This window comes from Salvelinus fontinalis, chromosome 9, assembly GCF_029448725.1.
Source record: "Salvelinus fontinalis isolate EN_2023a chromosome 9, ASM2944872v1, whole genome shotgun sequence".
In the NCBI taxonomy this organism is placed as follows: Eukaryota; Metazoa; Chordata; class Actinopteri; order Salmoniformes; family Salmonidae; genus Salvelinus; species Salvelinus fontinalis.
The window spans coordinates 18317440-18340565 of NC_074673.1; the positions used below are offsets into that span (position 1 = coordinate 18317440).

At 43.8% G+C, this 23126-nt stretch overlaps 1 protein-coding gene across 2 annotated transcripts in view; it reads left to right on the plus strand.

Moving 5' to 3' along the window:
- LOC129862196 (S-adenosylhomocysteine hydrolase-like protein 1) overlaps positions 1-13649 on the plus strand; it is a 44811-nt gene extending 31162 nt beyond the window's left edge. Inside the window, exons 1-17 of one of the 2 annotated variants that reach the window (XM_055933614.1) lie at positions 7229-7458; positions 7834-7945; positions 8449-8592; positions 8785-8885; positions 9013-9115; positions 9313-9407; positions 9531-9637; positions 10010-10126; positions 10231-10294; positions 10394-10482; positions 10670-10740; positions 11715-11809; positions 12156-12254; positions 12342-12410; positions 12596-12674; positions 12765-12885; positions 13045-13649. In XM_055933614.1, the coding sequence (XP_055789589.1) occupies positions 7405-7458; positions 7834-7945; positions 8449-8592; positions 8785-8885; positions 9013-9115; positions 9313-9407; positions 9531-9637; positions 10010-10126; positions 10231-10294; positions 10394-10482; positions 10670-10740; positions 11715-11809; positions 12156-12254; positions 12342-12410; positions 12596-12674; positions 12765-12885; positions 13045-13051 (1527 nt within the window). In that variant the 5' untranslated portion in view covers positions 7229-7404 and the 3' untranslated portion in view covers positions 13052-13649. Of the gene's footprint in view, positions 1-7228; positions 7459-7833; positions 7946-8448; positions 8593-8784; positions 8886-9012; positions 9116-9312; positions 9408-9530; positions 9638-10009; positions 10127-10230; positions 10295-10393; positions 10483-10669; positions 10741-11714; positions 11810-12155; positions 12255-12341; positions 12411-12595; positions 12675-12764; positions 12886-13044 lie in introns of those variants that run through there. The other variant, XM_055933613.1, reaches the window with a different exon arrangement.
- The last annotated feature ends 9477 nt before the right edge of the window (positions 13650-23126 follow it).

Below are 23126 nucleotides of genomic sequence, written 5' to 3' on the forward strand. Positions count from 1 at the left end.
AATTTCATAATTTGCGGTGAACTACACTTTTAAGTCAGAGCCTTTAATTAAATAACATGTATCTGTCCGTCCATCTTTAATCACAGTGGCTCAGATGATCCCTCTCTGGGGACTGTGTCGTCATTCAGTTAACTCGTGCTCTCTTATGATTTGAGGCCATTCAGTTCGGTATCCTTCCTTGTGTGTGAAAGATCAAGCAGCAGTTTGAGTTCTGAGTATACTCAGCTATGCACCTTTTCTCAGGGGAAAGGCTACTAGTGTTATAAAAATGTGTCGGGTTGATCTACTCCTTTGAATCAGATCAGCTCATTTAAGTGCAGTCAGTATTTACCTTTCTGTTCAATGTCAATAAGTCAGTGAGTGAGTGTATTCTGCTTCAACAGCCGCAGTATCTACATAGGAAGAGAGCCTTATGAGTCTGGTTAGTACAGTCGTGGCCAAAAGTTTTGAGAATGACACAAATATTAATTTTGACAAAGTTTGTGGTCTCAGTGTCTTTAGATATTTTTGTCAGATGTTACTATGGAATACTGAAGTATAATTACAAGCATTTCATAAGTGTCAAAGGCTTTTATTGACAATTACATGAAGTTGATGCAAAGAGTCAATATTTGCAGTGTTGACCCTTCTTTTTCAAGACCTCTGCAATCCGCCCTGGCATGCTGTCAAATAACTTCTGGGCCACATCCTGACTGATGGCAGCCCATTCTTGCATAATCAATGCTTGGAGTTTGTCAGAATTTGTGGGGTTTTGTTGGCCCACCTGCCTCTTGAGGATTGACCACAAGTTCTCAATGGGATCAAGGTCTGGGGAGTTTTCTGTCCATGGACCCAAAATATGGATGTTTTGTTCCCCAAGCAACTTATTTGTCACATTTGCATTATGGCAAGGTGCTCCATCATGCTGCAAAAGGCATTGTTCGTCACCAAACTGTTCCTGGATGGTTGGGAGAAGTTGCTCTCGGGGGATGTGTTGGTACCATTTTTTATTCATGGCTGTGTTCTTAGGCAAAATTGTGAGTGAGCCCACTCCCTTGGTTGAGAAGCAACCCCACACATGAATGGTCTCAGGATGCCTTACTGTTGGCGTGACACAGGACTGATGGTAGCGCTCACCTTGTCTTCTCCGGACAAGCTTTTTTCCAGATGCCCCAAACAATCGGAAAGGGGATTCATCAGAGAAAATTACTTTACCCCAGTCCTCAGCAGTCCAATCCCTGTACCTTTTGCAGAATATCAGTCTGTCCCTGATGTTTTTTCTGGAGAGAAGTGGCTTCTTTGCTGCCCTTCTTGACACCAGCCCATCCTCCAAAAGTCTTCGCCTCACTGTGCGTGCAGATGCACTCACACCTGCCTGCTGCCATTCCTGAGCAAGCTCTGTACTGGGGGTGCCCCGGTCCCGCAGCTGAATCAACTTTAGGAGACGGTCATGGCGCTTGCTGGACTTTCTTGGGCGCCCTGAATCCTTCTTCACAACAATTGAACCGCTCTCCTTGAAGTTCTTGATGATCCGATAAATGGTTAATTTAGGTGCAATCTTACTGGCAGCAATATCCTTGCCTGTGAAGCCATTTTTGTGCAAAGCAATGATGACGGCACGTGTTTCCTTGCAGGTAACCATGGTTGACAGAGGAAGAGCAATGATTCCAAGCACCACCCTCCTTTTGAAGCTTCCAGTCTGTTATTCAAACTCAATCAGCATGACAGAGTGATCTCCAGCCTTGTCCTCGTCAACACTCACACCTGTGTTAAATTCTTATGGCTGCAAGCCCGAAGCCGGGCACAATATGACAACAGCCACTTCAAGTGCAGGGCACGAAATTCAAAATATATTTTTTCGAAACATTTAACTTTCACACATTAACAAGTCCAATACAGCATTTGAAAGATAAACATCTTGTGAATCCAGTCAACATGTCCGATTTTTAAAATGTTTTACAGCGAAAACACCACGTATATTTATGTTAGCTCACCACCAAATACAAAAAAGGGCAGACATTTTTCACAGCACAGGTAGCATGCACAAAACCAACCTAACTAACCAAGAACCAACCGGACTAACCAAGAAACAACTTCATCAGATGACAGTCTTATAACATGTTATTCAATAAATATACGTTTTGTTCGAAAAATGTGCATATTTGAGCTATAAATCAGTTTTACATTGCAGCTACCATCACAGCTACCGTCAGAAATGGCACCGAAGCAGCCAGAGTAATTACAGACACCAACATCAAATACCTAAATACTCATCATAAAACATTTCTGAAAATACATGGTGTACAGCAAATGAAAGACAGGCATCTTGTGATTCCAGCCAATATTTCCGATTTCTTAAGTGTTTTACAGCAAAAACACAATATAGCATTATATTAGCTTACCACAATAGCCAGAAACACAAGCCATTCCCCAGCAGCAAAAGTTATCGATCGTAACAAACCAGCAAAAGATATATAATTTTTGACTAACCTTGCTAAGCTTCATCAGATGACAGTCCTATAACATCAGGTTATACATACACTTATGTTAAGTTCGAAAATTTGCATATTTAGAGCTGAAATCAGTGGTTATACATTGTGCTAACGTAGCATCTTTTTCCCACAACGTCCGGATATTTTTCTGGCACTCACATATTCTGACCAAATAACTATTCATAAACATAACTAAAAAATACATGTTGTATAGGAAATGATAGATACACTAGTTCTTAATGCAATCGCCGTGTTAGAATTCTAAAAATAACTTCATTACGATATGCAGTTTACGTTATGGTGAGAGCATGCCCAAAACCTGGCCGCAAACTACTAGTTCACATGTACGACAGATATATGAAACAACATCATAAAATTGGTTCTACTTTTGCTGATCTTCCATCAGAATGTTGTACAAGGGGTCCTTTGTCGGGAACAATCGTTGTTTGGATTTAGAATGTCCTCTTCTCCAGTCAATTAGCACGGAAAGCTAGCAAAGTGGCGCTAAGCTCTCCTTCGTGAACAAACGTAGACAACGCAACACGCCTAACGTCCCGAAAAAATGTCAATAATCGAATAAAACTATATTGAAAAAAAATACTTTACGATGATATTGTCACATGTATCAAATAAAATCAAAGCCGGAGATATTATTCGTCTATATAACGACAGCTTATCAGAAGGCAAATCCAGGTCCCTTCACGCGCTCTCCAGAAACCAGGAAACTGGTGACACGTCATACAAAGAGCTTTTGTTCGACCCCAGATCAAGTTATTCACTCCATTTCTTCTCTCACTGCCTGTCGACATCTAGTGGAAGACGTATGAAGTGCATGTATTCTAATAAATATCAAGGACCTTTATAGGCAGGCCCTAGAAGAGAGCATCGATTTCAGATTTTCCACTTCCTGTCAGGAAGTTTGCTGCAAAATTAGTTCTGTTTTACTCACAGATATAATTCAAACGGTTTTAGAAACTAGAGAGTGTTTTCTATCCAATAGTAATAATAATATGCATATTGTACGAGCAAGAATTGAGTACGAGGCCGTTTGAAATGGGCACCTTTTATCCGGCTACTCAATACTGCCCCTGCAGCCCAAACAGGTTAACGAGAGAATCACTGACATGATGTCAGCTTGTCCTTTTGTGGCAGGGCTGAAATGCAGTGGAAATGTTTTTGGGGGATTCCGTTCATTTGCATGGCAAAGAGGGACTTTGCAATTAATTGCATTTCATCTGATCACTCTTCATAACATTCTGGAGTATATGCAAATTGCCATCATACAAACTGAGGCAGCAGACTTTGTGAAAATGTTAATTTGTGTCATTCTCAAAACCTTTGGCCAAGACTGTACATAGGATCAGTGAGTTCTACAGTCTTTCTACCGGGTGGCGCAGTGGTCAGGTGGCGCAGTGGTCTAGGACACTGCATCGCAGTGCTAGCTGCGCCACCAGAGTCTCTGGGTTCGCGCCCAGGCTCTGTCGCAGCCGGCCGCAACTGGGAGGTCCGTGGGGCGACGCACAATTGGCATAGCGTCGTCCGGGTTAGGGAGGGTTTGGCCGGTAGGGATATCCTTGTCTCAGTATGTAAAATGTAATAAAATGTATGCACTCTACTGTAAGTCGCTCTGGATAAGAGTGTCTGCTAAATGACTAAAATGTAAAATGTAAAATGTTCTACAGTTTGTACAGAGTTCTACCTCCAATATCCATCCCCTCCCTTTCCCCAGCAATGTTAACTCATCCTGTATGGTTTGTGTTCTTATCATGCTATTGCTGTTATTATTATTGTTTACTATGGGGTCTCACATGTTTCTATGTTTACACCACAGGCTGACCAGAAACAACCCCAAGCCCCTTCCCCAAGGCTCTACCTTCCTGTTGTATTCACACCTGAAGGAATATGGCAGAGCTGCTGTAGGGATCTAGTGGAAGGGAATAGGGGCGGTTCAGGGTCAGGGCTGTTTTGTCATCAAATCAAATCAAAGTTTATTTGTCACGTGCTCCGAATACAACAGGTGTAGACCTTACAGTGAAATGCTTACTTACAAGTCCTAACCAACAGTGCAATTTTTAAGTAAAAAATAGGTATTATGGAAACAATAGATAAGTAAAGAAAAAAGGAAAATAACAGTGAAAACAACAGTAGCATGGCTATATAGGGGGGTACCAGTACAGAGTCAATGTGTGGGGGCAATCGGGGTAATATGTACATGTAGGTATAGTTAAAGTGATTATGCATAGATGATAAAAAGAGAGTAGCAGCAGGCGTCACTGCGGTGTGACACAATGCAAATAGTCCGGGTAGCCATTTGATTACCTGTTCAGGCGTCTTATGGTTCGGGGTAAAAGCTATTAATTAAGAAGCCTTTTGGACTCTCGACTTGCTGCTCCGATACCGCTTGCCATGCGGTAGCAGAGAGAACAGTCTATGACTGGGGTGGCTGGGGTTATTGACAATTTTTAGGGCCTTCCTCTGACACCGCCTGGTGTAGAGGTCCTGGATGGCAGACAGCTTAGCTCCAGTGATGTACTGGGCTGTACGCACTACCCTCTGTAGTGCCTTGCGGTTGGAGGCCGAGCAGTTGCCGTACCAGGCAGTGATGCAACCAGTCAGATTGCTCTCAATGTTGCAGCTTTTGAACCTTTTGAGGATCTGAGGACCCATGCCAAATCCTTTCAGTCTCCTGAAGGGAAATAGGAGAAGGTTAATGGGAAGGTGGTGCCCTGTGTGAGTTTGTTTGTGGACAAACGAGCTCTGTAGAAAACACTGGCCTCCTGTGGCAGCCCATATGAGCCATCCCATGGCTCAGTTCAGCTGCTCAGACAGGGCAGCAATACAGTACAAATACAATACAGTAAATACCATACAAATGGTTTATAACTGAAATATCTCTGATTAGAGTTACACATTGGGCTTGTTTAACATTCTGTAACTCTCTATGTGCATCTCTCTCTGAGTGCTCACCATGTGCAAGGAATAGAACAGGACAGAAATGTGAGCTATTCATGTGAGAATCTCTCTTGAGGAAGTACAGCAATTTAACATGAGAAACTGCTTCTTAGCCTGCGTTTACACAGGCAGCCCAATTGTGATATTTTTTTCATGAATTGGTCTTTTGACCAATCAGGTCAGCTCTGAAAAAGATCTGATGTGAAAAGGTCTGATGTGATTGTTCAAAAGACCAATTTGTCGGAAAAAAATTAGGCTGCCTGTCTAAACGCAGCCATATTGACCCTCATTATAAACCATTAGAAACACTGTGAGGCTAATTACCCTTAATGAGGCAGCTCTTAACGAGGCAGCTCTTAACGAGGTAGTAAGTGGACAGTTTGATCCTGAGCAGCACATATGGCCTTTATGAGTCTTATGATCCACCCGTTAACCATTGGAGGGTGATTGAGGGTGATCCAGGCATGGTATGTTTCTGATTTAAAAGTAAGTAGTATTGTGAAGCCCTCACCAAACGATACATTCTGGTAAAGGGAAAAGGTCTATGGGTAGAAATGGAAAGTGTCAACAAATCAGAAACAGACCCAGATTAGATGGGAAGGATGAAAACCAAGCAGTGCTGCAAACCTCAAGGTTTGATTAGCCCTGGGCTAGGGGAAGGGGGCTAACGGTAAAAATGGAATGTGTCCTTGAGTGGGGGATCTGAAGTCAGCATTGTTGTAGAGTTGGAATGTGGCCCGGTGTGGGGGATCTGAAGTCAGGAATTCAGCTCCACAGACTTCTGACTGACCTACGACCCTTATCAGCTAATCCTATTAAGAGCTGCCAACTCAGCTCCACTCGGACCGCATGAGACAAGGGGTGTACCCACGGCCTAACACGAGTGTGTGGGTGTGCATGTGTGAGGGGGGGGTCAAGCCAGAAAACTATTCTGAGAGTATTAGACTGTAAAGGTGTGTGTGTGTGTGTGTGTGTGTGTGTGTGTGTGTGTGTGTGTGTGTGTGTGTGTGTGTGTGTGTGTGTGTGTGTGTGTGTGTGTGTGTGTCCGCCCATGTGTGAGTGCAACCCAGGTTTCAGAGCATTTTGTATTATTCTGTATGTAAATCCGAGACACTCAATTTAGTTTGACATCTTCCATTTCGTATGATATGTATTCATTTGTGTATGTCCATCACCCATTTTGTATGATATGTCACGAATTACAATTCATTTATATGTTACAAATTTGAAAACGTACAATATGTTACAAATTTGTAAAATTACAATATGTTACGAATTTGCAAAACATATGATATGTTACGAATTCTAGCTAGATGGCTAATGTTAGCTAGCTGGCTAACATTAGCTATGCTAGGGTTAGGAATTAGGGTTAAGTTTAGGAGTTAGGTTAAAGGGTTAAGGTTAGGGGAAGGGTTAGCTAAATGGGTTAAGGTTAGAGTTATGGTTTGGGGAAGGGTTAGCTAACATGCTAAGTAGCTGCAAAGTAGCAAGTAGTTGAAAAGTGCTAATTAGTTCAAATGTTGTCCGTGATGCGTTGCTAGACGTTCGCGTTATACTCCAGACCAACCGCCCTACTTAAATGGTTTCCTTAAGTAACCGTCTGTCTCATGTAACCATACCAAACGTAACATATCATACTAATTTGAGTATCCCGGAATTACATGTACTATGTTACGTCTAGTATATGAGTCCAGGCTGATGTGTGTATGTCACTTTGGAAAGGAGTGTTAGGTAGAACAGAGCCCGGTGGGAGGGGAGTTTTAGGGAGAGTGGTGAACGACTTTAAAAAGAACAGTCCTAGCACCTAACCTAACCAGACTATGCTACCAGGCTGGACGAGATTGGACTGGATTGATCTAGGCTGTACCAAGTGGGAATAAGAGGCAGAGACTGGGGCAGACTGGACTGAACCTGGCTTAACTGAACTAGGCTGAGTGTGTAAAAGAAGCATAGACTGTGTCAGAGGGAGCAGACAGCAGGCATGGCTAAGTGGGAATCCTCCACCAACCCTGCCTTCCAACCACCACATTGGATGGTGAGACGGGGAGAGTGATGGAGAGAAAAAGGGGACTATGAAAAGAGAGAGACAAGGATAAGGGAAAGAGAATGAAAGTGGGTGAGTGAGAGACGATGAGCGTGTTATGAAGAGTGTGTTAGGGAGAGAGGGAAGGTGTGTGAGTGTGAGCTATGGTGAGAGAGTGAGAGAACTACGTGAACCTCTTGAACCTCCTGAATCATCAGTGCCTCCTTTGTGTGTTTTGTTCCTTATGTTGAGTAAAAAAAGGAGGTTTATATAATGCCTTGGACAATGCGGTGGATATAACCCTGGTGTCCTTCTAACCTTGTCTGTTTCTCTTGTCTCAAAAGTAACTCTCCCTCTCTCGCTCTCTCTCTTTCTCTCTCCCTGCAGCAAATCCAGTTTGCTGATCAAAAGCAGGAGTTTAACAAACGTCTCACTAAGACCGGTCGTCACTCCCTGTCCCGCTCCCTCTCCCATTCCTCCACAGACAGCTACAGCTCAGGTATCCACACATGCACCCACTGCTTTTAACCCTTCTACAACATGGTGTGTTTTGTCTCTCAGTGTATAGCCCTGGCTGTGGTCACAACGGCTGGGGAACAGAGGGCTGGTTACATATAGATTAGTCCAAGGCCTTTCTCCTTAGGAGATGAAATCTTCAGAGGAATTACCATTTTTCATTTACTCCTAATCTGTCCCCTGGGCTGTTCTCAGCCCTTCTGATCTCTGCCTTGGTGGGGTGCCCTACAGCCTACACACTTCAGAGGCAAGGAGAGAGAGAGGAGGGCGCGAGAGATAGGTGGGGGGAGCAGTAATCCAGACTGTACGTAGCATGTAGTTAAACCTCAGACCTGAAAAATCACATAGCTGTTAACTTTTGACTATTTGGTCAAATGAGAGCTTTCAGTGAGCCCTAGATGATTTATCTCGTTCATACTGTTTTTATTGTGCCTGATGTTGATTACTCTGTCACCCCCTTACCTCCCCTCACACACAAACCCTTAGCTGCGTCGTACACAGACAGTTCAGAGGATGAGATGTCTCCTAGAGACAGGCAGCAGAGGAGCTCTAAGGGACATCAAGACTTCTGCATCAAGAACATCAAACAGGCCGACTTCGGACGCAGGGAGATCGAGATTGCTGAACAAGGTGAGAGGGAATGGAGGGTGTGTGTGAGTGTGTGTGTGTGCATGCATGCGTGCGTGGTAAAGAGTAAGGTAAGAAAGAGGTTGGTGAACATGACTCAAGGTGTGTCAGGTTCTCTCCCTCTTTCTCTCTGTCTCTCACTCTCTCTTTCTACCCTTCCTCCTATTCCTCCTTCTCACTTCTCTGTCTATGTAGAGATGCCAGCTCTGATGGCCCTGAGAAAGAGATCAGGGGGAGAGAAACCGCTGGTTGGAGCTAAAGTAGTGGGCTGTACTCACATCACCGCTCAGACCGCTGTGAGCATGCATGCACGCACACACACACATGCACACACAAACAGACACTGAATCACGCACATACACACACACAAACTGAATTGGACTGCGTGTGTGCGTGTGTGTGTATACATGTGCATACCTGTAGGTCTTGATGGAGACTCTGTCTGCGTTGGGGGCTCAGTGTCGCTGGGCAGCCTGTAACATCTACTCCACCCAGAACGCTGTGGCTGCAGCTCTGGCTGAGGGAGGTGAGAGACACTCAGTATTACGCTCTCTCTCTCTCTCAATTCAATTCAATTCAATTGACTTTATTGACATGGTAGGTTCGTTATTACTTACATTGTCAAAGTATACATATCGAAAAAAGTAAGTATCTCTCTCTCTCTCTGTATCTCTCATATTCTCTCTCTCTGTATCTCTCATATTCTCTCTCTGTCTCTCTCAGGCTTCTCTGTGTTTGCATGGAAGGGGGAGTCGGAGGATGACTTCTGGTGGTGTATTGACCGCTGTGTCAGCCTGGAGGCCTGGCAGCCCAATATGGTACAGTACAGTATAGGCTTACCTGTCTCTCTCTCTTAATGTGGTACAGCACAGGCCTAGCTCTCACATTAGACCGCTATGATCAGGATGGATACAGTCATGGGTGTATTCTGTTTTTGTCAGATCCTGGATGACGGGGGAGACCTGACCCACTGGATCTTTAAGAAATACCCCAACATGTTCAAGATGATCAAGGGGATCGTGGAAGAGAGTGTCACAGGGGTTCACAGGTGGGATTGGAGCACACGTGTCTCTGATTGTTGTGAAATACCTTTTAGATTAGAAGACACTCGTATCTAAAACAATGGATATTTCAGGTATGATAAGCCTATTGTTTGCCTGAGTCATGACAACTTGTGTGACTCATATGAGTCACCTGTGTGAATAAGGACAGCTCATTAAAGCATGGGGCAATATAAATTGAATGAAAGAAGCTAACACTTGTGACATCATTAGACTGGTATACTTTGTCTGTGTTCCAATTTACACAATATTCCCTTAAGGGCCCTGGTCAAAAGTAGTGCGCTACATAGGTAAAAGGGGACATTTGGGACATAGCCTATGTGTAGTGCTAAGGTAGCAGTGTTCCCCTTCTTCCCAAGGCTGTACCAGCTGTCCAAGGCAGGGAGACTGTGTATCCCTGCTATGAACGTCAATGACTCCATTACTAAACAGAAGTTTGACAACCTCTACTGCTGCAGGGAGTCCATACTGGATGGGTACGTATATGAAAACACACAGGTGCAGAATCAACATGCGTGTTTGTGTGTGTGACCTTTGAACTTTTGAGTGTGTAACCTTTGGCCTCCCATCCCTCCCCCAGGTTGAAACGCTCTACAGATGTGATGTTCGGGGGAAAGCAGGTGGTGGTGTGTGGCTATGGAGAGGTCAGTATTTTATTAGCACCTATTAAACACTTTACACCTTGGTGTTTATTCCATCTGTGTGTACGTATGTTTTCCCCTCCCCTCTCTCTCTCTGGCCAGGTTGGTAAAGGTTGCTCTGCCGCTCTGAAGGCCATGGGCTCAGTAGTGAACGTCACAGAGGTGGACCCCATATGTGCCCTGCAGGCCTGGTATGATGTGTGTGTGTGTGTGTGTGTGTGTGTGTGTGTGTGTGTGTGTGTGTGTGTGTGTGTGTGTGTGTGTGTGTGTGTGTGTGTGTGTGTGTGTGTGTGCGTGTGCGTAAATTGGAGTAAGACATGTAGGTGGCAGAAGCAGGTCTTGAACTATTTGTGTATATGTCTCCTCTCCCTGCCCCAGCATGGATGGCTTCAGACTGGTCAAGCTCAATGAGGTCATCAGACAGGTGGACCTGGTCATCACCTGCACAGGTAAGACATGATGTCATCACCCACAGAGATCATGTGAATGGTCCAGTAAAGAGACCGTAGGCTGGGAAAGCCTTTACTCTCACACACTATAGGTCTGAAGAGTTAGCTATAGAATTACATTACAGTCCTTTTAATGCCAAAGATGTACCTGTAAATGTATACTCTCCAGTAGGAGTGTTTCTCAGGTTACCAACCCTCTCAGTGGTCCTGTAATACGACTGTGATAAGTTATAACAGGCAATGATAGGTTATGACCAGTGGTTAAATTGAGCCGGAGCTTCCCGGAACGGGTCAAAGGGAGAGCCAGAACCTTACTGGTTCAAAGAGGAAAGTGAAAAATAAAAAGAAGAATTGATAAAAGGACACTAAACTGGAATCAGGGTTTAGCCTTATACCTTATGTACGCAATGCAACAATGCTAAGCAAAATGGCAATTCTACGAGTTATGAATTGACTGCATTGCAATGCCATTTTGCATAGCTACTTGTAGTTCTTCCATGTCTACGTAGGGTATAAATCAGGCTGTAGGGGTTAGGGTTAGGGTGGAGGCTCCGGTTAGGGTAGAACTGAATGTGGACATGAAGCTAGGGTTAGGGTTGGGGTTGGTGTTAGTGTTAGGGTAGAACCTGAATGTGGACATGAAACTACGGTTAGGGTTATGCCAAGATTAGGGTTATGGTTAGGGTTCAGAAACTAGCCCTAACCCTAGTTCCAACCCTAACGCCATCTCCAACCCTAATCCTAACCCCTATATAATAACTTAGAATAAGCTATGATATCTTATAACCAGCTATGATGACAGTTTTTTTTGTTACCTTTATTTTACCAGGCAGGTCAATAAGAACTAATTCTTATTTACAATGAAGGCTAGCTACGTTATGATAGGCTATTGTAGGTTATGATAGGCTATGATAGGTTATAACAGGCTATGACAGTTTATGACAGACTATGAAAGCCTCAGTGTTTGTCTTCAGGCAACAAGAATGTGGTAGCAAGAGAGTACCTGGACAGGATGAAGAACGGCTGCATTGTCTGTAACATGGGACACTCCAACACTGAGATAGACGTGGTGAGACGTGTGTGCGTGTGTGCGTGTACAAATGTAGGATCTTGATTTGATCACTCTTGTTGCTGAGGATTTTCCTGCACAGCATTATTCAAGGTATAAAAAGGCTTCTGAACTTTGTAATTTCCTATTTTAAATATCAGACTTAATTTGCCCCTAAGGAAAATGTATGAACCCCTACAAAAATGTAAATTAATTATAATCCATATAATAATTCACATTTCCTGTTGCTGCAGGATTATTTTCCTGCTGTAGAAAACTGGCTCAAATTAACATCCTATCTCTGTATGTGTCTGCATTTGTGTCTGTGTGTGTTTGAGGTTGATAGACTGTGTCTTTCCTCTGTAAGGTGAGTCTGCGGACCCCAGAGTTGACCTGGGAGAAAGTGAGATCACAGGTGGACCATGTCATCTGGCCCGATGGCAAGAGAATAATCTTACTGGCTGAAGTGAGTGTCTGTGTGTGTGTGTATGCTTGTTGCCTGAGTGTGTGTCAGGTTGTGATCACTGGTATGTGTATGTGTGTGTTTTCTCAGGGTCGTCTGTTGAATCTGAGCTGCTCCACGGTGCCCACCTTCGTCCTCTCCATCACCGCCACCACACAGGTCTGTCTGTCTCACACACAGCAGGGGAACTCATGGTCACAGCAAACACACAAGCTGTACTGCTGTTTTGTGGAGTGCTACATGTATGCATTATGAAAAGGGACAGGCCTTTGTATCCACAGTCTCTTTGTGATTTACATGTTTTCTATGTATACTATATCTATAACTTAACGTAATGCACTCAGGCACTGGCTCTGATAGAGCTTTACAACGCCCCAGAGGGACGATACAAACAAGACGTCTACCTTCTGCCCAAAAAGATGGGTAAGACACACCACCTCACCCACCTACTACCTTGTTATGTAGGTTTTGACAGGGTGTACTGTGACTGTGTGTGTGTGTGTGTGTTTTCAGATGAGTTTGTGGCCAGTCTCCACCTGCCAACGTTTGATGCCCACCTCACAGAGCTGACTGATGAGCAGGGCAAATACCTGGGCCTCAGCAAGACCGGACCCTTTAAACCTAACTACTACAGGTGGGGAAACTCTCACACACATACACTCACATCTGCATTTGCATACTCTCACGCATATAATACACATATACACACTAAAATCAGGAATGAACATAAACAGTAAAGTAATTTGGTGTTACAGTATGTTCCTGTAAGTGACAGTGAGTGTGTTCATTGCAGATACTAATCTATGGTAGTGAAGACCAAAGATGTACCATAGCATCCCAAAGACATATGTGGCTCAGAGGGAGGGAGGACCAGGAGACCTGGCTCAGATTTGTGTTTGTGGGGGAACTATAGCCCAGCACTGACGGGTAACACCACAACCATGATGTCTGACTGACCTTTAACCCCTGTCCTCTGACCTCTGCTGAGCCATCTGACCTCACTGGAGGGCCGTCGTTGGTCTGAGAGAATTGATATGCTGAGAAGCTCTTTTTTTATGTACATACTGTATTATTGTGAACAGAAGCAGAAATGATCATTTCCCACCGGATTCATATCCCAAGGCCAGACTCAGTTGCCGGGTTTGAGTTTTTTATTTTCCATTATTTTTATCTGTTGTCTGAAGTGGCGGGGTTTGGGGGAGGTGTATGTTATTTAGCAGAATCTTACATATAATATCAAGTTGTAATAGAGGAGCACAGATTATCTAATAAAAATAAAAATAAATCTTATTTTCAATCTTTCCAAAGATATCTAAATAATGTTTAAACTTTCTGAATGAAAACAAAGCAGATAAGTAATAACAAATAGGTTAAAGATTAATAAAATGTTAAATTTTACCATATTTTTTTCTCGCGTCTTTTCCAAAGATAAAGTTGTGACCCACCTGCTAGTCAGACTCATTAACTCTGCTCTCCTCAAACAGCGTGTGCCTGTCTCTATAGTTCTAAATGTAGTTCTAACTATGCCCACTAGGTGGTGCAATGAAGCTAGTCAAAGAAGTGTAGCGGCTGATCTGTGGATGTTTCTGGAGTTTGGTGACACACACACACACACACACACACACACACACACACACACACACACACACACACACACACACACACACACACACACACACACACACACACACACACAGGATACAGTGGTAGATGGACCTGTGTGTTTGTTTAGGTCTTCCCTCCTGACCTGTAGATAATATCCCTCCTGACCTGTAGATAATATGTGGGGTGAGGAGACTGATCCAGAGTCATTACTTTACTGTAAGTGCCCTTCTGGATGGGAGAGGTGATAGCAGGGCCAATGTTATGGGCTGGCCTTAGAGGGCCTTTCCTGCCTTACCATACCTCCTGGCCCGTCCTAATAAAATACATAGTTGAATTCAACTTTTTTTAAACTTTGTTTGCTGTAACACTGATTTATGTATGACATTAAGACCATTTAAAGTTTAAATTACCTAAAAAAATAATTGTCTTGTTAAATTAAATATGGCTCAAGTAATTATGACTGACAGGGTTGAACACCTATACATTTTACATTTAGCAGACGCTCTTATCCAGAGCGACTTACAAATTGAAAAGTTCATACATATTCATCCTGGTCCCCCCGTGGGAATTGAACCCTGGTCCCCCCGTGGGAATTGAACCCACAACCCTGGCGTTGCAAGCGCCATGCTCTACCAACTGAGCCACACGGGACCTATCATGTGCATCATGAAGTCACGTCTCTTTTTTACCGCCATTTCGAATTAGTAGTGGGTGGAGCGTTAGTTAAACACAACAGTGTGCCTCAGTGATTAGTAGGCCTGGATACCTTCAAAATACCTATTAGAAATTGGTTTAAAAAGAATGCATCATCTGCTGCAACAAGTGCCTCTATAATTCCACTCGTCGAAACCACTGCTACGGTTGCTGGCGATCACAGCAATAGTTCATTTTATTAGTATTATAATGTTTCTTAGGACGAATTAATAATGGATTTCTTTGTGATGGTGTATATTAAATGGATTTATTAGAAAAGACGCCCACCCACGTCCCACACTCCCACTCGTCAATTGTGGTGCCTGCATTAGCGCATGGGAGGTATAAAAGACTTATGCGGGCAAGATGTAAAAATGTAGCTGTTTTTTACATGCAGCTTTCGGAAATTCTTCTGTGAACTAGGTAGTTATATAGAGGCAAATATTTTGGGATGCTTCCCAATCGAATTAATTACTGTCGGAATTATTCTTGCCTTGGTTTGCACATGCAATCAAAGATTTGCATTAGCCTATTATAAAGGATATGTCGATATGAACAGCTAAGAGGAGTGTTGTTAGTAAAATAATTTACATTTCTTTGAAATCTTAATGTATTTCGCCATTTTATGTAGTTAGGCCATGCATAATACAAATATACGGAGCTGTCTGTAGTGCTTAAGTTAGAGATCAATGTACGATGAATGAGGAAGCCTACAGATCACCAACAGGCCAAGTCAGCACGTGGAACATGGCCAGGAGTATGTAGGCCTATGTTGTGCCTTTTATTATGTTTTTGGAATGCTCTATAACAATGGGAATTAAAATTCCAACCCCACCCGTTGTATAAATTGTAGTTTTACATCTTAATAAAGAACACTGTTGGCACCTCCCCGAAAATCAAAAACACGACAGGCATGGAAATCAAATGCCATTCCAAATGATTGTTCTGGCGGGCCTTCCCAGGAGATGCTGCAACAATTACTGTTACCATGGCACTCAACGAGTTGGTGTGGGGGGGGGGGGGGGGGGGGGGCTTTTTGAAGAGCAGTCGGCACATCCACACTCAGTAACCCCCCCCCCCCCCCCTTCCATCAGATCTGAGAGTTTGTCTGCCTAATCAGGTTCTGCCCCTCACTCTGTCTCTCCCCCCTCCACTCTGATCCTTTAGAACAGATTATTGTTTTACTAAAGTGTGTATGGGCTAATGTTGAAAGTAGAGGCAGTGAGTAAGCTGTGTGACTTCCATTTGAGAGCAGTGCTTTAGAACCCTCAGAGTGTTATACAGTGTTACCTGGACACATCAGGACTCCCCTGGGGTCTCCTTACCTGAGTTCACCTGAGCTCCTGTCTGCTCTGCTGCACTCTACTCTGACTCAGAGGGCATGGTTGGATTTCCACCATATTACTTACACCCCTCCTATCTTTTCATATGTGTGTATGACAGGTGGGTAGGGTTGGGCATCTCTCATCTACGTTTCTCTAGTCTAGGCTATGTGTTCGCTGTGGTCATCCCAAGCACCAGGTGGCAGTATTCAGTAGTATATCTGGCCAATGAAATGAGATGAGAAAGCTCTCCCTCAGCAGAATTACACAGATTCATCTCAATACATGAGCAAATTGCCTTTTTCCTTAAGCATTTATTTGTTTTTATTCTGTATGAAAAGCAACAGTGCACACACATGTTTATTCAGTTCAATCACAAAGCAATCCAAGGCCCAACTAATTGATTTTTACAACATTGGTGCATGTTTTCCTAGATCGGTGTTCCATGCCTATCATGAGTGTAGATCTCTGGCCGCACAAACCTAAAAATACCCTGTCCCTGGATTACAGTAATCCTGTGTGTGTGTGTGTGTGTGTTACAATGTGTAACCTGTTATTTTTATCTGTCACCCCCCACACTTCATATTTCAGACCCCACCTTACCTTCTTTCTCACCTGCCAACCACCTGTCACTATGTAGGCTCTATGTTCAGTTGTTACTATACAGTATATTGTAATATACAACAATACAATTTAACACATCTTTATTAATCCACTTTGAGACAATTTAGAAGGCATCACTAGAGCACCTAAAACCTCCACTTACTATAGGCTACATGCAGCATAGTACTACATTCATTCAGCATTAAGACATGAATACGGTGTGATCAGCTGTACAGTCATTTCCCCTGCACTTCTATGTACTACCATCACTGAATGGCTGATAATGGGATCCATTTACACTCCAACCCATAATCCACCCTCTTTTTCCCCCTTTCACCCTCTCCCACTCCCAAGCCCATTTATCCTCCTCTTGCCCTGCTTCCATATAACCCATGAGTGGCGGGCGGGGCGGGTTTTAGCACAACACACGTGCACACTTCCTACCTCCCTATAAACCTCCTCTGGTCTCCCTCCAGGGGTCTGCTTTGGGACACCATATAGGTCATAGTGTGTGTGTCTCCCCCCTCTCTCTAAACAGCTTTGATCCCCTCCATCATGACTACATGGTCTAATCACCAGCAGCAGCTGTCAGCAGCACGCTGTCCATAGACATCAGTTTAACCCTGTGTTAAATTGAACCCGATGAACTACAGTGTTTTAAAGCTGATTATTAAGCTCAATATTTAAAAAATGGACATCATCAAGACCTACTTCCCTCCTCTCACCCCCCACCGATGGTGCCATAGAGAGGGAGCTGGTTCCATCATATGGTGGCTGTGGCTAACTCTAAAGCCCAGGATTCACAGCAGGCCCTTCTGCTGTTGCAGGGACAACATAGGCTCTAATCTACTGCACATCAGTGTTACAGTGCTAAATCCACTCACCCAACCCAGCCCCATATTTTTTATTTATTTAACCTTTATTTAACTAGGCAAGTCAGTTAAGAACAAATTCCTATTTACAATGACAGCTAATGGTTAGGAACAGTGGGTTAACTGCCTTGTTCAGGAGCAGAATGACAGATTTTTGCCTTGTCAGTACGGGGATTTGATCTTGCAACCTTTAAGTTACTGGCCCAAAGCTTTAACCACTGGGCTACCTGCCTTCCCCAGCCCCATATTCCAATCCCAGACCCATATTCCAGCCCCGGCCCTATATTCCAATCCCAGCCCTATACTCCAATATCAGTCCCATATTCCAGCCCCAAATTCCAATCCCAGCCCCATATTCCAGCCCCAGCCCTATATTCAAATCCCAGTCCCATATCCCAGCCCTATATTCCAATCCCAGACCCATATTCCAATCCCAGCCCTATATTCCAGCCCCAGCCCCATATTCCAGCCCTATATTCCAATACCAGCCCTATACTCCAATCCCAGCCCTATATTCCAATCCCAGTCCCATATCCCAGCCCTATATTCCAATCCCAGACCCATATTCCAATCCCAGCCCTATACTCCAATCCCAGACCCATATTCCAGCCCCAGCCCTATATTCCAATCCCAGCCCTATACTCCAATCCCAGCCCCATATTCCAGCTACAGCCCTATATTCCAATCCCAGCCCTATACTCCAATCCCAGACCCATATTCCAGCCCCAGCCCTATATTCCAATCCCAGCCCTATACTCCAATCCCAGCCCCATATTCCAGCTACAGCCCTATATTCCAATCCCAGCCCTATACTCCAATCCCAGACCCATATTCCAGCTACAGCCCTATATTCCAATCCCAGCCCTATACTCCAATCCCAGACCCATATTCCAGCCCCAGCCCTATATTCCAATCCCAGCTCTATTAAAAAAAGGCTTCTCAACAGTTTTTACCCCCAAGCCATAAAACTCCTGAACAGGTAATCAAATGGCTAACTGGGATATCTGCATTGTGTACTGCCACCCACCACCCGCCAACCCCTCTTTTACGCTACTGCTACTCTCTGTTCATCATATATGCATAGTCACTTTAACCATATCTACATGTACATACCACCTCAATCAGCCTGACTAACCGGTGTCTGTATATAGCCTCGCTACTGTTATTTTCAACTGTCTTTTTACTGTTGTTTTATTTCTTTACTTACCTATTGTTCACCTAATACCTTTTTTGCAGTATTGGTTAGAGCCTGTAAGTAAGCATTTCACTGTAAATACCTGTTGTATTCAGCGCACGTGACAAATAAACTTTGATTGATTTGACTCCAATCCCAGCCCCATATTCCATCCCCAACCCAGCACTATACTCCAGCCCCAGCCAAACCCGTACCTACAACAGGGAAAGCATATAAAACAATCAAATTGATTTATTGATTAGCTGATTGGGGCAAGTCTCTATAGGATGCACTTCTCTTTCCAGTGAGGATAATGGTTAACGGGGTTGAGTATGGAATGGATCTCTGTTACATCCCCTGAGGCTGAGTGTGTTACACACACTCCTCTGAGAAGTGTAAGGTTACTCTGGGAGTGTATGTCATAATCAGCTAATTGTAGCACAGACGCCCCCAGGGGGATGACACACAGCTACTGAGCCTTATCCCTGGGACCTGGGGGAGAGAGGAAGAGAGAGAGATGGAGGGAGTGGGGGGGGTTGTAGAGAGGAGTCAGAACAAGTGGAAGGGGGATGCTTGTTCTTCTGCCCATCATTTGATCACCAAATGATAGGCAGAAACAAATAAAGGCTGCATTGCCTGCTGGTTTTCATTATTGCCTTTTAATTCCATCAACATGTGGTCTGAAGGGGGATGTTTACCATGTGGATCTGGCTGGCTGGGAAGCTCTCAGTCAGTTGTTGGCAAGTCTAGAACCACTGGATCCAACTAGCCCACCAGTGTGAGTTCTACCATTGCCAAACACCGGGGGAGAACAGGGGAATCAGAAACACATCGGTGGAGCACCTCAGTTGGTCAGTTTGGTTTCAACTCCTGAACATTCTCTGGATTGTTATGGTGAGAACTTGGGACTATAAGGTTTAACCTCATTTTTGTCAAAAAGTAGTTATTGACATTGCCTCGTTCTGTTAAATTGTATCTACATATATAGTACTCTTAATACCCCAATTAATGTCAAGTTCAAAAGAATACAAGATAAAAATTGCTGACACCATTCAAACCAATGAGGGTTCGAAACTTTAAAGCCATTTATCTCAGACTCATCTTTTTACAGATAGAACCTTATAGCCCCAAGCTCTCGATTGGTCAGTAGTATTGCCCAGGAGTCACCAAGGAGAATAATGATCATCCTAGGGAGGCACTACAACTTGGCTGCTGTGGAATGGTTTGAATACATTTAGTCTGAGAGCATCATCAGGCTCTATGTGAGTCATGAGGCCTGTGCCTGAGGCTACAGCTCAGGTTCCAGGATTCAGGGCCTCTGGAACAGAGTATAGACCTCCATAGCAAGCAAGATATTGGAGAGGACCCAGACCATTGATCAGATCTATAGATCATCCTCTGCTGTCTCTCTTTCTCTCTAGAGCTCACCTCTTTATGTCTGTCTCTTTGTCCATAGGAAAGAGAAAGAAATGGGATCATTAAGTATTTATGAATCTAAAGAGACAAAGTCATTGATCCCAACCTCAGGTTTTCCGTCAAGTCAGTGACAATGCACATCTGTGACAGGACCCATCACCTACGTATCACTACTCCACGTTCTACACAACCCCCGTCCACTCCGAAAACAAACCAACAAGACGAGTTGAGTGTCTGTCTCCTCCTATATTGGCACTACACATGATTGCTCAAACAGATATGTACAGAAGCAAAAATGTGCTAGTGCCAAAATGGGCAAAGAAGACGAGTGGAGGCCATGTCTTAACTGACAGCACCAGCCTGAGGAAGACTACATGTAATAGTTGGATGAATAGCAAGTTGTTTGTCTGTCCACGGACATTGAAACCCAAGCATGGTCATAAACCTTCATCAACACTGAATTCTACGCAGTTGGTGTATAGATTATAAAGAGGGTAGGGCACAGTGTCAGCAATGCATGTTGGGTAATGTGGTTCTTTCTCTACTCTGTTTATGGCCCTATGGTAATTCACTGATAGTGTGCCGTCACAGTGAATTCTACCAGTGCCATACACAGAACAGGAGGAGTCATCAGCCCAGCACCAGGGCATGCTGCATGGGTAGCCTACTACATCCATGCAGGGCAGGACAGAACACATGGAAGGCTGCGTTTCAATCCAGGAACTTGTTCCCCACCTTCTGTCCTTGTTTATTCCCCTTCACAGATCTGATTGGATGGTTGAGAGAATTTTCTCAGCTCTGTGAAGGGGACTGAACAAGGGGGAGCGGAAAGGCAGAACTTGAAATGCATGACTAGAGAACTCTCTCAAACACCAGAACGTATCCCTCACCACACAGAAAACAATTATGCTCGATCTATGTGTTCCAACATAGACCTAAAACATATAATCCAACACAGTGTAAACGATGCATTCAATACACTGGGCTACTACTTAAAATCAGCCCACAATATGCCACAGTATGAATGCGTTAAGTAATGAGACACTATGGAGCAATTGGTGACAAAATGTTGGTCTATTTAAGGCGCTGTCCCATGTTTTAGTTTCTTACATCCATGTCCTCTTGCAACAATTTTCTCTCTCCCTCCTCATGCACTGCACCGCGCACCGGCCGGGTTTTAATCCGCTTGGACCATCTGCTATCCTCTTGTGTCCCTTCTGCCGGGTTAGAACAAACATCCATCCCCGGGACACCTAGAGAGACGCAGACAATCAGCCCCGTGCGGTGCCGACCCACTGACCAGCTCCAAGATTGATCCCGGCTGTGTGGAATGATGCGCTAAGTGATTTTTGAGACGCTCCAAATGGGTCCCAGAGCAGAGCTCGTCTTCCAGCTTCCGGGAAAAATCAATAGTGCTAAAGAGCAAAGTTTTTTGAGTGAGAGATAGAGAGAAGAGACAGAGCGAGAAAGAAAGAGACAACTGACATTATGCGAGTTGAGTGAGCTCTTTGCAATGGTTAGAAGAATGCCCCTGAAATTGGTTAGCAATTTTTATTAGGCGAGTACAGACGTTTCACTCGTATTATAGGCATATTTCGATTAGAAAAATAACATGTTCATTTATAACGTTGTAGGCCTAACAGTTAACTCGAGCCTTTTCACATCGGGTATAGGGTAATCAAAATGCCTATATTTAACGAATAAATATAAATAAATATTATTTCTACAGAAAACACTCAGATACTTTTTGTTATTATTCAGTAGACTTCAGGCCCAATTCCCCCCCGGCCCAATTCCCCCCCAAAATGCAGGTATAGGCTATGAAGAATATCCGCAGGCCTAGCTGCGTGTCTAGGGGAGCGGCTGAGTTCACCTTTCTTTAGAATGCACTCGATGCTGGAGGTAATCGCATTTGTCTGATGATGACGCAGTCTACTCTCCTCCACCTCCTGTTATTTTAAGAACGATTTGGAAATACTAACCCTGGAAGGAGGGCACGAGAGGGTTCACCAAGAGGGTAGTTTAGTGTAGGCCTGTAATCATCCACAAACGACCTTGATAATTTTTTACAAATATAGTTTAATCTGTCAGTCACCGCTTTGTAGCCTACATATGGACTAAAAAGTGATTATATGGTTTTTGTTGGCCTATAAATAATTTCTGTAAAGCACGAGAAGCCAACTTAAAATAATTAACTGTAGCTCTAGCTACTTAGAATGCTGTGTAATTTAATTTGATCAAACTGAATTGTAGGCCTCACTCATATTTTCCGAGAAGTGATCTAGCTTTTCTGATATAGAGTATATAGCCTACAATTACAATTAGATTAAAATACATTTTTCAAAAGACTAGGCGACCACTTTTAATTCAATGTTTGAAGTAACACAGCATACACCACGTAAATTGTAAAAGGTTTATTTTATGTGAAATGAAAAAAAGATAGTTTTCTCTTTTAAGATGCGGGGACTACTGTTAATAAAATGACATGCCCTAATGCGAACTGCGAAATAAAATAAAATAATCCATGCGTACTTTACGCACGCAAAAATAATACACTGTAGAAGGGTCATACATCTTTATACTCAATGACTGTTTTCTCCCCCTTACTTATTCCCTCCTTCGCTCTTCGAGGAATAGCTACATACCTGAACGAAGGCCACATCACCTAAATGACGGCATCCTCATCCTGACCTGAAAAACAGACAAACACCCCATGCTCTCTTCTCTCCACCGCCGGCCTCCCGGCCCCTCTATCTCTCCATCTCTCCCGGTGCTCCGTCTGTTTGGGCTGCCTGGCCGGAGATTTTCAGGTGGAAAGGTAACTCGTTGGTAAGCATCTTAACCCAGTGGAGAGGGATTACTCCATGCTGCCATCCTCCCTCTCCTCCTGCTGCTAATCAACGTCTTGCGCAGTTCGTCAGTGTCACAGACCTCTTTAGTGCGTGGAGATGCACAGCTGTCCCGTGCTGTGTGCCACTTGACGGATTTGGCGAACATATTAAGATAGCTGATGGTAACAACACTAATCATTTTAGATTCTATTACGTTTTTTTGAGCCTATTGGCAATATTGATACGAGCATTACATTTATTTATAGCCTACTACAAAAACAATCGCATTAGGCTTTAAAGCTTTCGCATACATTTCTCAAGTTTTTGATGGCAATATTGGATATTGTTGAGTGCGCGTG